The 16,500-nt window shown below is 33.7% G+C and overlaps 2 protein-coding genes across 5 annotated transcripts; both read right to left on the bottom strand.

Annotated features, from left to right (window-relative positions):
* Nucleotides 5,008-8,233, bottom strand: LOC107619722. Of its 4 annotated transcripts, none has more exons than XM_016322018.2 (3): nt 7,868-8,225; nt 5,894-6,024; nt 5,008-5,227 (listed from the first exon to the last, which is right to left on the bottom strand). In XM_016322018.2, the coding sequence occupies exons 1-3, from the start codon at nt 8,106-8,108 to the stop codon at nt 5,138-5,140; spliced, it is 462 nt and encodes a 153-aa protein (XP_016177504.1). In that variant the 5' UTR covers nt 8,109-8,225; the 3' UTR covers nt 5,008-5,137. The 4 variants fall into 4 exon arrangements, with proteins under 4 accessions (XP_016177504.1, XP_020966269.1, XP_020966270.1 ...); XM_021110610.1 differs by lacking the exon at nt 5,894-6,024 and adding an exon at nt 6,785-6,875 and having other exon boundaries at nt 5,008-5,206; nt 7,737-8,223; XM_021110611.1 differs by lacking the exons at nt 5,008-5,227; nt 5,894-6,024 and adding an exon at nt 6,656-6,875 and having other exon boundaries at nt 7,851-8,233.
* On the bottom strand, nt 8,299-16,160 carry LOC107616411. Its single transcript, XM_021112050.1, has 7 exons — nt 15,587-16,160; nt 15,332-15,408; nt 11,704-12,070; nt 10,773-10,922; nt 9,527-9,769; nt 8,801-9,057; nt 8,299-8,424 (listed from the first exon to the last, which is right to left on the bottom strand). The coding sequence occupies exons 1-7, from the start codon at nt 16,158-16,160 to the stop codon at nt 8,299-8,301; spliced, it is 1,794 nt and encodes a 597-aa protein (XP_020967709.1).

The following is a 16,500-nucleotide window of genomic DNA, read 5'->3' as shown; positions in this document are numbered from 1 at the left end:
CTATGACACCACTAAAGTTAATGTAACCAAGAAATATAGGCATTACGAGCCTTTTACTCTACTTCAAAATGCACAACAGGTATATTATTTGCCTAATTCTAGTTCATGCAAGTCTAGTTGGGTGGTTGTTGTTAACATTAACTCAAGAGGCCGCATCGAGTCTGATGGGACAGAGGGTCAGGAACCTTACCAAATTGATAACCCAACTCCTTCGAAAATGGTAGTTGATACTGGTGATCCGATCACCCTTAGATCAATTGTTTTGGATAATGACATTATTGACCTTTGAATAGATGACAATGCACTACCACCAGAGGATGATTATTTCAAGAAGAAGATAGGATCGATGGCGACAAAGAAGAGGAATACGAGTTCCATGATCAGAAAACTACCACGGAAGAGGACGATGGTAAACCAGAGGAAGAAGATGACAGATTTGAATAGGGTTAATGTAAACATAGTTCTATCTTATGTATTTCTTTACCAAACTTTAAGAAGAATGTAATATAATTAGCATTGTTTCAAATATTTCAGTAACCAATATTTTATATTTTTAGATTGTATATTTGATATTTCACATCAAGTTTAAAGTACTGTTTCAAGTATTAATTATCACGGTACGTTATAGGTGGACAGAAAAAAATTATTTAAAAAATTTAATCTTCTGTCAGAATTACCGTTGGAATATACCAACGGTAACAACCCAGCTAATTTTCCAAAAAAAAAACTTAGAAAAAATATTTCCGTCGGCTTTTACCGTCAAAGGGCGCAAAGCTGTATGCTTTGGTGCCAATGTTATCCTCAAAATTTTTCTGACTGTAAGTTGCAACAGATTTCATTTTTTATATCCATATTCTCCCACTAAATCTGACCCAAATTACCGTCGGATACATGAAATTTGATAGTAATTTGTTACTGGCGAGGTTTATTCCGTCAGATGAATTCCAACGTAAAATTTGACGGTAAATCATGTACCGTCAGATTTTATTCATTTTTCTGATGGTAAAGCCGATGGTACTCAACGTTTTTTTGTAGTGCTTAAGCATAGTCATCAATGTCACATCGTCACTCACTCACTCATGATGACACGTCATCTTAAGCGATTTTTAGGATTCTTTATCATTCATTTTCTTATGTGTTAATCAAATTTCTTATGTTTTCTAATAGAATTCTATAAATAATCAAATATTTGAATTTCGGAAAGTGTTGTTGTGTTTTCAGGTATTTTTAGGCTCAAAACAAGCAAGAATTAAAGTTTTTTTTACAAGAAAAACACAAGTACAACAAAAGCGTGGCTTAAGGAACAAAAGCGTGCCGTAAGAAATGGCGCCTAAGCACCCAAGAAGGCACGCCAGGCGGCCAAGCCAAACGCCCAACGGCCAATCCCATGCGCTGCTCACACGCCCGGCGGCTAAGACCCATGCTTGGTGGCCTTCCTTGCTTGCTTTTATCCGCCAGGCGTCCTCCAAGCTTCCAACACGCACGTCCGATGTGTATGCTTCCTGGGAGGTGCATTTGGGCTTACGCCCAAAATCCTATAGAACAAGCCTAGTGTAAAGACAATTTCAACTCTCAAGATGTAACAATTAAGGCCAAATCTTAATTATCCACATCATTAGAAGCCTTAATCACATCCAAAATATTCAGGACTCTAGAAATATAAAAGATCTAGTTGTTAGGATTTGATTTGAATTATTGTTTTGATTTCAAATTAAAGTCCGGAATTAGTTATCTTATCTTTTCCTTCAAGATTAAGATAGTTTGAATTTGAATTCTAGAACTAGGATATAAATAAGTGAAACTTGTTCACAGAGAAGGACATTCCGTTCCTCAGCATAATTTTCTTCTTGTTTTTTTTTCCATTCTATGGGTAACTAATCCTCTGTCAAAGGGTTAGGAGCTCTGTTTATATTTTCTATGGATTACTTGTTCAAAGTTTATTTTATTTTGAAGTCTTCATTGATCTATTTCATGATTGAATGATTCATTCTTCATTCGGATTAGTAGCATCGAAAGGCATGTTAATCCATTTTAAATTCATTTATTATAATTGAAAATTTTGATATTTGAATTAAAGCTTGAAAACTCTTTCACATGTCTCTTTGAATTCGACTAGGAATAGTGGTTCAATTAGAGTGCGACACATGCATGATTTTCAATTACTCTAATTTTGAATAAGTGACATATAATTCAAATTAGAACAACTTTTGAAAATTATGTTTTCTTCTAAAGGTTTAACTGGATAGGACTAGCTTGAATACGTGACATATAATTCGACCTAATGACTATTTTTAAATCTTATTAGAAACTAAATCAGTTTTTGTGCTTAAACTCTTTAATTAATTAACCGACAACTAGTTGATTAGGAACTAAGGAATTGGAAATCAGTTACTAAAGATTTGTCGTGAAAGATTTTTGCATACTTCAAAATGAGTAAACAAGGTTTGGTTTTCCTAAGAACATAAACATCTCCAAAATCCTTGACTCTCACAATCATTGTCTTCTCTCAAATCAACATCCAAGCTCACTATCTCTCAAGTACTCAATATTCCAAGCAAGATACAAGTTTTGCCCTCATCGTCAATCCAGGTTATTTTAATCTAATTAGGTATTTAATATGATATTTGCTTGCTCAATCCTTTAATCCTCGTGATAACGATATCCACTCATCGTGGTATTACTTGAACGATCCAGTGCACTTGTCGGTATCTGTGAGTTTTAATTTTCGCTCATCAACTCCCTCTCTTCTTTCAAGTTCATGAAACCCTACCCTCTCTAGTCCACCTCTTCTCTCAACGCCATCTGCCACCCTTTAAACTCGGCTCTTCATCGCCGTGTTTCTCCTTTTCATTGCTTTCTCCTCTCACCCTCAAGGTTATTGCAGCAGTTGTCGGCTCGTCGCGCGCTTAAGATTACCTGCTGTCCCGAGCAGTCGAGGAGAACGTCTTCTCCATCTTCATGCATTAGAGAGTGTCGAGGTCTCCCTCGCAGCAGTGAGTGTCACCCTCTCCGTTGTTTTGTATCGCCGTTGTCGCCGTTATCCTTCCGGTAAGTCAATCTATGTGATTTTCATTTATCTTAAAGCATTTGTTAATTATTATAGCATGGTTTCTGTGATTCATGTGATTCCTTTGATTTTTGTTATTTACCTTGAATCATTCTTGTGATTATGCCTCATATATATGCCGTACTGCCTCTGTTTGTTTTATCAATGTCTCTCTATTTGTACAATTTGTGAATTTGTTTTGAATGTTTGAATTTTGTGCATTTACTTTTATTATTGTCTTTGTTTGTGAATTTTTGTTATTTGTGATTTTGTTTTGAATGTTTGAATTTGTGGATTGTTTTTATCATTGTCTATGTGTGAATGTCTATGATTTGTGAATTTGTTTTGAATGTTTGAATTTATCTGATTTGTTTTCTTCTTTTAGATGTAGGATTTAAACAAATCGAAATATACTATCACTACTATTGCACGATGAAAGAAGGCTTGAGAATTATGTTTTTACAATGTGATGAATTAATATTTTTTAGTTTTTGGATATGTTTGGTTATTTTATGAATATGTTTTGTATTTGAATGGAGACAATGTTTATTGGATAGTGCTATTTAAGTCTTTGAAGACTATGAAAATTATGTTTGTAATTATAATTGAGGATTATCTTTATTTTTTTCAATTTTTTTTTGTTTAGTTTTTTAAAAATTTGCAAAGACTTCAATCCTTGGCGAATACAGGGTCCCCATTACCTGTCACGAAGACAGAGCGAAAACGGGGACATGTTATGGAGGCGGGAGTGGAGGTGGGGAGAGACATGTCCCTGTTTCCATAAAAACTCATTGCCATCCCTAATAATGAATAGGGTGCATATTGTCATATTGGTAAAATTTTGACAATACTTTTACTTAGTTTAAAATAAATGTTTATAGAAAATTTGAAATCGGCTTAACTATTTTTTATTAAATATACTATAAATAGACTTTAATTAAATCATATGAGCTAGGGAGACTATAAATAGTAAACATACATACTTTATATATTTTTCTAATTTTCTCTTTTTGTTTTTAACATGGTATTAAAAGCATAGTATTCTTTTTGAGCAATCTAATATTATTATCTCAAATTCTGTTAAGAACAAATGTTGTTCATATACATATAATTTTGAGAAAAAAAATTTTAAACGGTCATTGACAATTATTTCAAAAGATAACGAAATTCTCAACAAAAAATACCTTTTTTAGCTTCTAATCTTTACTTTTATGAGACTGATTAGCTCTTCTGTCAATATTTCTCCATGTATTAATGGAATAAGCTTACACGACATGTTAAACGGTTGATTTATCCATTAAGAACCAATTAGGATTGACAAATTCATGTTTTTTTAGAGCCTCATTGTCTTTTAAGGATAATTATTAGTTAAATTTACTATGTAAAACTAAGAAACATTAGTAGGTTTTAAATTGCATTTACTTATAAAAATTAAATGGAGGATATATTAGTGATTAATGTGTCACATAAGTATGTTCAGAAAAGAGATTATTAACAGACACTACAAGATGTTTGTTTATTTGTGGCAATTTTTTTCTTATTTGTGGAAGTTTATAACCTCCACCAAATGGTTTGTGTGGGTTTCTAAAACCCCCAAAATTTAAGGTGCCACGAGGTCTTTTGTGGGGGTTTTTAAAAACCTCCACAATCTATTCAGTGAGGGGTTTTATGTGTGTTTAGTGGGGGTTTTATATTAGATTTTTGTGGCGATTTTAAATCACTTTTGTGGCAGTTTAAAACCCCCACAAATTAATTTTTCAATTTAACAAGAATTAACTATTTTGTGAGATTTTCAAACCCCCACAAATCCTATAATTAATTATTTATTTTTAATTTCAAATCATTCATTAATCTCATCTCATTTATATACTCTCAAATTAGAAATTTATTTTTTAATATCAAAATTTAAAAACTAAATCTTTTATAACACAATTCCTCAATATAAGACATAACTCTATATCTAAAAAAAATTCTCAAAGTCAATAATTCCAAACATAATTGCATATGGTATTGTTTTACATAACTATTACTATTTTTCTTTAAAAAGTAAAAACATTCAATATTTCAATATCATCTAATTACATAAAAATCTCAAATATTTGTCCTCAGATGTCCGTTGCTATCACCAACTGATCTCCTAGCATCAAAGGGAGTAGTAGGCTCGCTTTCAGCATCATTAGCCTATATGTAAACATAAGATATTATTAGTAATTTCAGTAAAGTTAAGCATCAAAATAATTCAGTATAAGCCTTACAACTCAATTTTAAAGAGCATCTAAACCTAGTGTAAGAAAACAGAAAACTGCAGCTATACGATTGAAGAGGCAGAAAGGTTGCTTACTACAAAATGATATCATTGTCCTAGAACAGGATCAGAGGCAACTTGCACTAATTTATGACCAAATTGATATAATTAAGTAATTCCCAAATAACTAATTATTGCAACTATTTTTCCAATTCGTGCTGAACTCCTGAAATTCAGAAAAATTAAATTGCAGCGATTGTATATTTATGTATTGGTGTTCATGGGTTCAGCCGAGTTCAGTAAAATATGGTTGCCTTTTTGTGAGGCTGATTTATTTTGGGGAAATGAATGATATATGGCTATAGCTTCCTCTGCAGTTCATGCAAAACGCAGCAGCAGAGCAGTTTCCCATGTTTAATGGACAACAACCACTAACAGAATGCAAGGACATTGTGATGTCCATGTTCTTAACTATTCTCAGCCTAATTTTTGGCATCTAGAGTCATGGGTTACCACTGATAATGAAACAAGTTGGTAAAATAATGTATTTATTATTCCATCTAAACTTATATTCCTAACAGATGAATTTATTATAAAGTTACCTCGCGGGCAGAAAAGAAGCCAATAAGCGCTTCGGGAATTCCTCCTTCCTTCATCATTAGATATGTTTTCATCATATCAAATGATTGCTGCAACTTAGACTCTAGACTAATGACCTTTTGCTGTGAATTATGTAAGTCGGACTGTGTTTGTCAGGCACGTGTTCATAAGTGAGAATGATGATGAGCGTCACATAATCATCACATTCATCATGTTCTTGTGTGCGAATGAATATCTTAGGGAAGAAATAGGCTTGAATTGAATAGAAAAACAATAGTACTTTGCATTAATTCATGAGGAACCACTACAAGGTTTTTGTTTATTTGTGGCAATTTTTTTCTTATTTGTGGAAGTTTATAACCTCCACCAAATGGTTTGTGTGGGTTTCTAAAACCCCCAAAATTTAAGGTGCCACGAGGTCTTTTGTGGGGGTTTTTAAAAACCTCCACAATCTATTCAGTGAGGGGTTTTATGTGTGTTTAGTGGGGGTTTTATATTAGATTTTTGTGGCGATTTTAAATCACTTTTGTGGCAGTTTAAAACCCCCACAAATTAATTTTTCAATTTAACAAGAATTAACTATTTTGTGAGATTTTCAAACCCCCACAAATTCTGTAATTAATTATTTATTTTTAATTTCAAATCATTCATTAATTTCATCTCATTTATATACTCTCAAATTAGAAATTTATTTTTTAATATCAAAATTTAAAAACTAAATCTTTTATAACACAATTCCTCAATATAAGACATAACTCTATATCTAAAAAAAATTCTCAAAGTCAATAATTCCAAACATAATTGCATATGGTATTGTTTTACATAACTATTACTATTTTTCTTTAAAAAGTAAAAACATTCAATATTTCAATATCATCTAATTACATAAAAATCTCAAATATTTGTCCTCAGATGTCCGTTGCTATCACCAACTGATCTCCTAGCATCAAAGGGAGTAGTAGGCTCGCTTTCAGCATCATTAGCCTATATGTAAACATAAGATATTATTAATAATTTCAGTAAAGTTAAGCATCAAGATAATTCAATATAATCCTGACAACTCAATTTTAAAGAGCATCTAAACCTAATGTAAGAAAATAGAAAACTGTAGCTGTACAGTTGAAGAGGCAAAAACATGCAGATATGCTTGGTTGCTTACTACAAAATAATATCATTATCCTAAAATAGGATCAGAGACAACTTGCACTAATTTATGACAAAATTGATATAATTAAGTAATTGCCTAATAACTAATTATCGCAACTATTTTGCCAATTGGTGCCGAACTCCTGAAATTCGGCTAATTATTATTATATATATCTTCCTAGCTCTTACATGAACAAAAATATTGATTCTTTTGACTTGGCCATAACTCGTAAGTCACAAACTAGAAGTTAAGGAGGAAACATTCTTGTATATTGATTGATACTGCAATTGAGGCTTTCAGGACTTTAGATGCTTCAGAAAAACTAAATTGCAGCTATTGTTTATTTATGTATTGGTGTTCATGGGTTCAGCCGAATTCAGTAAAATATAGTTACCTTTTTGTGAGGCTGATTTGTTTTGGGGAAATGAATGATATATGACTATAGCTTCCTCTTGCAAAACGTAGCAGCAGAGTAGTTTCCCATGTTTAATGGACAACAACCACTAACAGAATGCAAGAATATTGTGATGTCCATGTTCTTAACTATTCTCAGCCTAATTCTTGGCATCTAGAGTCGTGGGTTACCACTAATAATTGATGATATGAACATATTCAATTTCAATAATTAGACTCCACTATTAATGAGTATTTTCCATCTAAACTTATATTCCTAACAAATGAATTTATTATAAAGTTACCTCGCGGGCAGAAAAGAAGCCAACAAGTGCTTCGGGAATTCCTCCTTCCTTCATCATTAGATATGCTTTCACATTATCAAATGATTGCTGCAACTTAGACTCTAGACTAATGACCTCTTGCTGTGAATTATGTAAGTCGGACTCCAAATTATTGATCTTTTCCTGTAAAATTGCAGCAGTAGTAGGCGAAGAAGATCCAGCTGAATTAGTGGAGATGGTCATCCCATTAAGCCGACTTCTCACATTCCTAAAGGTATTTGTAGGCGCTGCTCCCATGCCCATGCAACGAACTCTTCCAGAATGTTCAGGCCCCAAAACTTTACCAACAGCATCATTAGGGGACACCTCAAATTGTGTATTTGACTGTGTCATATTTAGCTCAATTTGTTCCTATTTAAAAGTAGTAAATAGATACTATTCAATTTAAAAGTAGCAACACATGTAATCAATGGCATTGCAGATTATGATTATTCTAATGTTCCTAGACCATTATCACAACTAAAAATTTAAAATGAAAAGTGTATGCAAGTGAAGTGAACCACTTTTTATAATGCAAGTAAAATCATACATGTATTAAGTGTGTGTATATATATACCATCTCATGTCGCCTCCGAGAGTTGGATTTAGATCCACAAGTGTGAGGAATGGTTTGCTTGCTTCGATTTTCCTTATTTTTCATGCAAAGCTCCTAAAAATAAATATAATAACTTCAATTAATAATTTTTTTTAATTAAAGTACAACAATAACTAAATAAATTGTTTAGTGTCTTACAACTGTAGACGGTTTTAGTCGATAATTGACAAAGCAAGCCCATTGATCTCTTGGAACATCATCAGGCACGTTGTTCACCAATGCTTCTCTTCTCATGGTTGGATCATAGAACTCATTCCACAATCTTTGCCTATATGTTGCCCACTTCTTTGCAATACTTTAAATGCAATACCTGTAGGCAATCTTTTCTGTGCTTGTAAAATGGAAGTGGGGCTTCAAACAAAAAAATAAATAAATAAATAAATAAATAATTACTTGAACTAATAGAAGTTTCAAATAAAATAGATTTTACCTTTATCATTGTATCAAAGCACTCATCTTTGAAAGACTTAGGCATGCCACCATTTTCTTGTCCCGACCACTTTTCAAAGCTAATTGGAAAGATACGTGCATTAGTTGCTAATATACCACAATAGCCAGCAAGTAAACCTTGTGCTTCACCATATGATGCATCCTCTTCGTCAACCTCTACAATTACACGGTCTCCCATAGGTAAGTTGCAAACATCCTTGACTTTGATCTTAGCCTTCTTCTTTATATTTGTAGAGTCTTAAGAAAAATAAAAATGATTTAAATGATAACAGTGTATAATATTTGTTACAAATAGAAGCAGTGATTGGAAAAAGACATTAGAACCATGGGGTATGGGAGAAATGAATACAGGAAACAGGTAATTAAAAAAAATAAATAAAAGAACAGTGTTATAATAATCTAGCTAGTAAGTGACTCTTCAAGTTCACCGAAGCATATATACATGCTGCTACAATCCCATTGTTTTCCATAATATATAAATCTCAAATAATGGGCAAAAGAAAAAAAAGCCATCATCATAATCTGAGGCATGAGTGAGTGGTAAGTGAAATTTTTTGGTGAAATTGGGAGGTTTACATCTCAAAAAGAGGCAGTTATCATCATTTACCATTTTAAGTTATGAGGATTTTTTAAAGTTTTCCTACCTATTAAAATTAATATTGTGAATCAGTTGCCTCTACACTAGTTATGCAATATAAATTAATACCAATTATCTCCACATTCCAAGCAGATGAAGACTTTGAGTTAGAACAACGTGTGGCTCCATCAGATGAAATGGAATTTGCAGCGGCTTGAGAAGGAATTTGAAAAGGAGCCTCACTAGCCTCTACACTAGTGGTATCTTCAGATGCTGTTGGTGCTGGAGGTTGAAGTGAACGAGAAGCATTGTTGTTTTCCCTCTCATCTACAAACTTCAATGGATTTTTTATGCGCTTTCCCTTTGGCATGACTGCATATTAACAAACACAAAACTGTTAAGCACACAAAAGATAATTAGACATTATACTAACTTGTTACAAGAGACAAAAAAAATCATGAGTCTCCATTGATTTTCACTCATTTCTTAACTTGTTACAAAAAATTGTTATTAAGTTACAAGTTTTTTATGAATAAAGTTACAAAATTGACAAATGTTACAAATTCTCTCTTAGAATTGAGAATAGTAAAAAATCCTCTACATTTTAAGTTCGAGCATAAGTATAAATCATCATACAAGAATTGTGGCAGCAAAGTAGCTACACAACCTGCTCAAAATTTATATATCAAGCAGGTAATATTCACATTTAATTCACAAAAATGCATGTTCAATATCCAATATTAAAATACTCTTATACCTTTATGAATAAGACTAGTTTGTTATTACAAAAGCATGACAGTAAAGTCAGCAAAAATAATCAAGTGCTTCATTATAGTTAGAACAATTAGTGTATTAGAAAATAACTTTGAGCATTTGTGATGTCAGACAAAAATGTCAAGAAAATGCCATGTGAAATGTAAACTACTAACCTCCCATTTATAGTAATTAACTCCCTTCATTTGCTAATTATTAAGCATCAAGTCTTTAAGTTAATATAGATCCATACAAAACAGCAAAACATTTTAGATGTCAGGACACATGGGCCATGGCAAAAACTAAAGATGCTTGACAATATTTCTAATCTATAATGAACAGATTTATCTAAAATCTTCCAACCCAAAATTTCCTTTTAATCACAATGACTCAGAGACTTCAAATACATTTAGCTAAAATCTACTCCTTTATCTACTAAGCAAATACATACAAGCTTCAGAATGTATTCTCTATTAACAGATTCAAAATCTACTCCTTTATTTGTTAAGCAAAATTTTCATTCATACATGGAGAATTTTATCATTGACACAATTTCCAATGTATTATACTTCATGTTAGACAAGCTAAGCTAAAAGAAAGCTTATATTCACTTTCATATTACCTCCAAATGAATCACATAACAATCTTGTAAACTTTGAGTCACGAAATGGCACATGTGCACTATTCTCTGCAAGTGCATTAATACACTTCCCCAATGCACTCAACGACAGATTGATAGACTTTGCTTCCTCTAGTGTATGCCCTTCACTTCCTATTGAGTAGTTCATAGAAACATCATCAGTAAGCAACTTGGATATTATAATAAGTAAAACAATAGAGTAATATCTCCATGGCAATGTTACATGAAAATTTAATCATCCTCAAAGTTCTTTTAGCTCTTGCACTTTAATTGGTATCGCAAGTTCTTTTACGGAGAAAAAAATCATTACTATTTGGTAAAATATATTCAGGGAATTTCTCTTATATCTCTGCTTTGTATAAATTAAAAGAGATTCAGTTTAATTTTTTACCCTTTCAAGATTATATATGTTAATATATATTTGAAGCTAAGTGATTTATTGAATATTCACTTTGTGATGGATTCTATTAGGCAAGAAGAGAAGTTAGGTTGCAATGGCTTCTCCAAACATTAACAACAGTAATGCTTTAGAAGGAGAAACAAAACCTAAGATTCAGGAAATATTGATTAACATTTCAGAACATTTTGAACCATTGGTGCTTGATGAATGTTGCATTTACAAGGTTCCTTCTCATCTATTCAAGTTGAATGGGGAAGCTTACACACCAAAGTTCATCTCAATAGGCCCTATTCACAGCAAAGATTCAAAACTGAGACAATAGAATCAGAAACAAAGGTACTTCCATGCTTTCTATAAGCGACTAAATAACTCACAGGCTTTAGCTTTGAAGAGATATAGAACAATCTATCTTGAACAAGAAAAGAAAACTATAAGAAAACTATATAGAGATTCTTATTCAGAGCTTGTTAATAGAGAAGAGATATCAACAAATTAATAGCGAAGAAGAAGTACCTGTGGCAGCTCGAAGGAGAAATATGGAGGGAGAGAAGTTGCGTCGAAGAAGAAGCTTGGAACCGAACAGATCTGAAAACGTGTTGACAGAGGAGGTGACTCGATCCAGAAGCGTTCTACCATGGCAAAGGCGGCAGCAACAACAATGGCAATGGTGATGGAAACGACGGCAGCAACAACGGCGGTGGAAACTCCGCTGTGGCAGCAATAACCGAATAGAAGAACAAATCTGAAAACGCGTTGATAAAAGAGGTGGCTCAATCAAGAAGCTCTCTACCGCAACAGACACGGCAGTGGTGACGGTGCCGGCGGCGGAAATGGCAGCAGAAATGACGGCAAAAATGGCGGTAGAAGGGTTCTCTCTCACCTACCTCAGTCGCAGCTAAGTAGCTAACTCAGTCTCATTTTGAAAAATTGGGGAAATTAGGTTTTGTTTCAAAACTTAATTTTAATTAATTATTAGTGGAGGTTTTTTAAATTGCCATAAATAAAATGTATTGTGGAGGTTTTTAGAAACCTACACCAAAATACTCCCTCAAATAAATATTAATCTTGTAGTGAGATGGGCTAATCAGTCTCACAAAGTTAAATATCAAGAGCTAGAAAGGATATTTTTTTTTTCGGGAGCCTCAAAACTTCAAAAGAATTATCAGGGATCAGAATAGGTATTCACACTATAATTTTTCATATTTTTATATCTTCTTTTGACCATCATCTTTTAGCCCGATTGTCATGACACCATCATCATTACCACCTTTATATTCCTTATCTCCCGCCAAGCTTAAAAGAAACAAATGGCATTCCAATTTGAAATTTAAATACCTCGATAGACCACTCAAGCAATTTATCTTTAAAAGGGAATTTATGCCCTATTATCTATTTTATCATTAAGTTTGTCATCATTCTGAAACTAGATTTGTCACCAGCAGCACTAATCTTTTTATTATCTAATAGTTCTGTCTGCTTCATAATTTTTTATAGTTCTATCTGCATCTACAATTTTTTTTAACCCAAGTTTTCGCAATTTCTCTAGTAAATCCACTTACTCTAGAATTTTTGTAGTACTATCTGCACCACAACTTTCTGCAATTCTACTTGTATTCTAAGTTTTACAATAGTTTCATATGCTCTTGCACAGTTTCATCAACTTTATTAAGTAAACATCAATTCCGGTCTCTGTCCATTTTAAAATATGACAAGGAGATTCGTGTAGGAAAGATAGACCTGTCCTGGTCCTTGTTCCTGTCTGCTATGAGTCATGGCGATCCCTCTATCATTTTTCCTCACTAAACTTAACAGAAAAGACCTATGTGACACTTAATGTTGCTGATGTGGACACTGAGTTTCCGATAAGTGTTATGCTGGCTGATGGTAATCAGTGGCTAACAGAAGGGGGAGAGGGTTGAATCTTAGCCCCTTTTCACTGAAAATTAATTTTTGACTTTTTAAAGGAACTTCAGAAGATATTTCTGCTTTTTGTCTCGTGTTGAGTTGAGAGACACTTTTGTTTTGTCTCGTACTGAGTTGTGAGATATTTTTGTTTTTGTCTCCTGGTAAATAGAAACAGAGAAAGGAGTAGGGAAGAAGAATTTACACCAGATGTATCCTGGTTCAGCCACTAGGTGTAATATGGCCTACATCCAGTCTCCATTACAACAATGATGGAATTTCACTATATTATCACAACATTACAAACACCAATATATCCCTAGGAACTACCCATTCCTATCTGGGACAAATCTAGATTCTACACCCAATCTGAATTTGACTAGGACTCAAAACCTAAATTTCAACCGCAAAGTGCTAACCTAACTTGCAAGGGAATCCCCACAGGATCATGAAACACAACATACAGATGTACAAAGAAACTCTGAGACATCTATGACTTTTTCTCTAATTTTGATCACTGCCTTTTTTCCTCTCACTGACTTTTTCTTACAAACCTTACCATGTTTGCCTTTTTCACCATGAGACTAAGACAGACAAAACTAAGAAAAAGAAAACAAAATGAACATCTTTGAAGGAGAAGAACTCAGGAAGCTCGGGTAGCTATGAGAACTCTGTGCTTTCACTTTCTCTCCTTGATCTCAACCATTGGCCGTTCACCCTTAATATAGAAGGGGAAGCTTCCAAGATTGAAACCGGTTCAACCAAGCAACTTCTTCTCCAACCAAAAATAGCAGTGGCTCGGAAAGAGAGAAGAGAGAGGGAAAACTAAAAACCAACATGCATGTACCTCTCTCAACCTTTTTCATCAAGCTCCTTCAATTTGAACCATTGATCTTGTCTTTGGCTCCAAGAAAGGATTCGGACCCTTGATGATCTTTTGACCCAGAGCCGCTTCTTTTCTTCCATTTTTGCTCCTTCCTATGCGTAGCTCTAGAGGCTATCTTCTTTCTTTGATGAACAAAAATAGAAATGAACTTTTGCAACTGAGATCTCCTTCTCTAATAGAGGCGGATCCTTTCTTTTCTTGGTATGGAGGATCTTGAAGCTCTTCTTCAAAATCTTGCCTTCAATGGCAAAGATCTTGCCTTGCCTTACTTTAGATCTTCCTTCCTCATAGCCTTTCTTCCATAAGCTTTTCTTGTAACTTCTTTTTCTTCTAATGACTTCTATCTTCTTCTCTGTTTGATTGATATAACCGAAAGACAAGAGAAAGGAGAGAGAAGAGACAAAGCTTTTAATGCAATATTAAACCCAATTTAATTTTGAGTTCGGTTACCTATGCATACAATCAATTGAATTGAAATTTGAATTCCATTAACCAATGGAGTAGGTAACCGAAGAGTGAATGCTCCATTTCTTTCTTCATCCAATTCGGACCAAGGGATTTGTTGGTCTAAGAGAATACTAACTTGGGATTTGTACTAGTTTCTTGGCCCAATCTGTTTCATTATTTTATTAACATTCAGCCATATAGAATGAAATATTTTTGCATGAAGGCTGGACAAACTTTAATCACAGTGGGCTTGAATCAATTTTGGCCCGATCATAAACTTTCTGCACACTTGAACAAAAATATCAAACAAACCATTGGAAGCATATAACAATTTAATAATTTTCTAATCAATATTTTAATAATGTTTGATCATCATTTCAATTAAATGTAAGTTTTCCAAACTCAAATCTCCCCCTTGATGGCAAACATTATTAAAACTGAATTGAAAGGATTAGGATTTAGAGAACTTCCCTTTAATGGTTTTGACCGAATCCTCCCCCCTTCCATTGTTCAATATGCTCCCCCTAAATGTGTGCTTTGATTATCCTGTTTCTAACAAAATATTCATAGAAACAATGCCTATGTACAATCTTTAACAGTTCCTAAAAGATGGTTAAAAGATTTTCAAGAAACGAAACCTTTAAACAAAACCTGAGTTTCACAAGAGAATGCATATGAAACCAATTAAAAAGGGATTAATAAAGCTCTATTAGTCAAGTAGCCCAAGATAGATTTGAGCAAATAATTTTATCAAACAATTCAATGCTCAAGGCCGAATCAGATCACAACACAGCATATGACCATGACACAGAGAATCAGATTAGAGCAAAACAGAGCATAAAAAATAGTAAAACAGAGCATTAAACATAGCATTCAGCAGCTTAAGCAGAGCACAAAACAACCAACAGCAGTAGTTAGCAGTTTTAATTTCAGTTTCAATTCAGCCAATCTTTTCCTCTCCCTTTTGTCATCAAGGAGGGACCCTGCAAAAACATAGAGAGAAGCAATGTAGTACATAACATTTAAACCATAAATAATATCAAAGTATTTGGTTACAGTCATTCCAAAATAAAACAATTCAAATGAAACTAAGTCCCAATGTAGTAGAATAAAGTGAGTCTATAGGCAGAAACAACAGAGATCAAATCTTAGGCATCAGACAAGTTGACATCAGAATCAAGAAGATCTTCTTCTTCTTTGGAATTGGCCGTGTCCTTGTCAACAGTCTCCAAGTCTTGATAAGCAAATTCACCCTTTCATGGCACTTTGTCCAGGCTTTTTTATTCTTAAAGGCTTGCTTTCTAGCCTCTTTGTATGATTTAACCATCAAATTGGACATATTGGAGAACTCAGTGAGGACATCCTTTATTGTTTTTGAGAATCGAGACTTGTCAGAGGTTTCAATAGGACGAAAACTTTCATCTTCACTATCAGTGAACACTGATGCCTTTGAACTCTTTGCCTTTTTCCCTTTAGCTGACTCGGGAACTCCCCCACCTTTGATAGTAGAAACCCGATTCTTCACTGGCTCATTACTTAGATCAACTTGAAAGTACTCAAAGATACATGTCAAAAATATGCCATAAGGGAGATTGCACTTTTTGTCACTTCGGACACAGTCCCACATATGCCTAATCATGAGATATGCAAATGAAATAGGGGCAGAAAACAGAATGGCAAACAACACAAGAGTATCACAAACTATTACTCTTTGATAAGAGCCACTCTGTGGCATTATGACATGATTGATTATCCGATGCAACAGAGCTTGAACAGGACCAAGAGCCTTATGAGTTAAAGTGGTACCATCCAGAGAAGAGAAATTTTCACATACCCGAGCCAGGTTTTACCTGAGGGTAAAAATTTTAGGCTTTTGTACAAATAGGTTTGAACCAAGCACTCAAAATACGTTTGAACTAAAAAGTACTACCACTTGAGGTAAGAATACACTTTTTACAAGTAGAAAGAGATTTATTACTTTGGTATTCATGACGCAACCCTATATTTCTACACCCCCGGTCCCGGATATACAGACCTTTTACCCTAGTTGTACAACCATAAAGGGATGTTCTGCG

This window comes from Arachis ipaensis, chromosome B09 (assembly GCF_000816755.2).
Source record: "Arachis ipaensis cultivar K30076 chromosome B09, Araip1.1, whole genome shotgun sequence".
Taxonomy (NCBI): domain Eukaryota; kingdom Viridiplantae; phylum Streptophyta; class Magnoliopsida; order Fabales; family Fabaceae; genus Arachis; species Arachis ipaensis.
The sequence above is the reverse complement of the archived record's forward strand: the minus strand, read 5'-3'. Positions and strand labels throughout refer to the sequence as shown.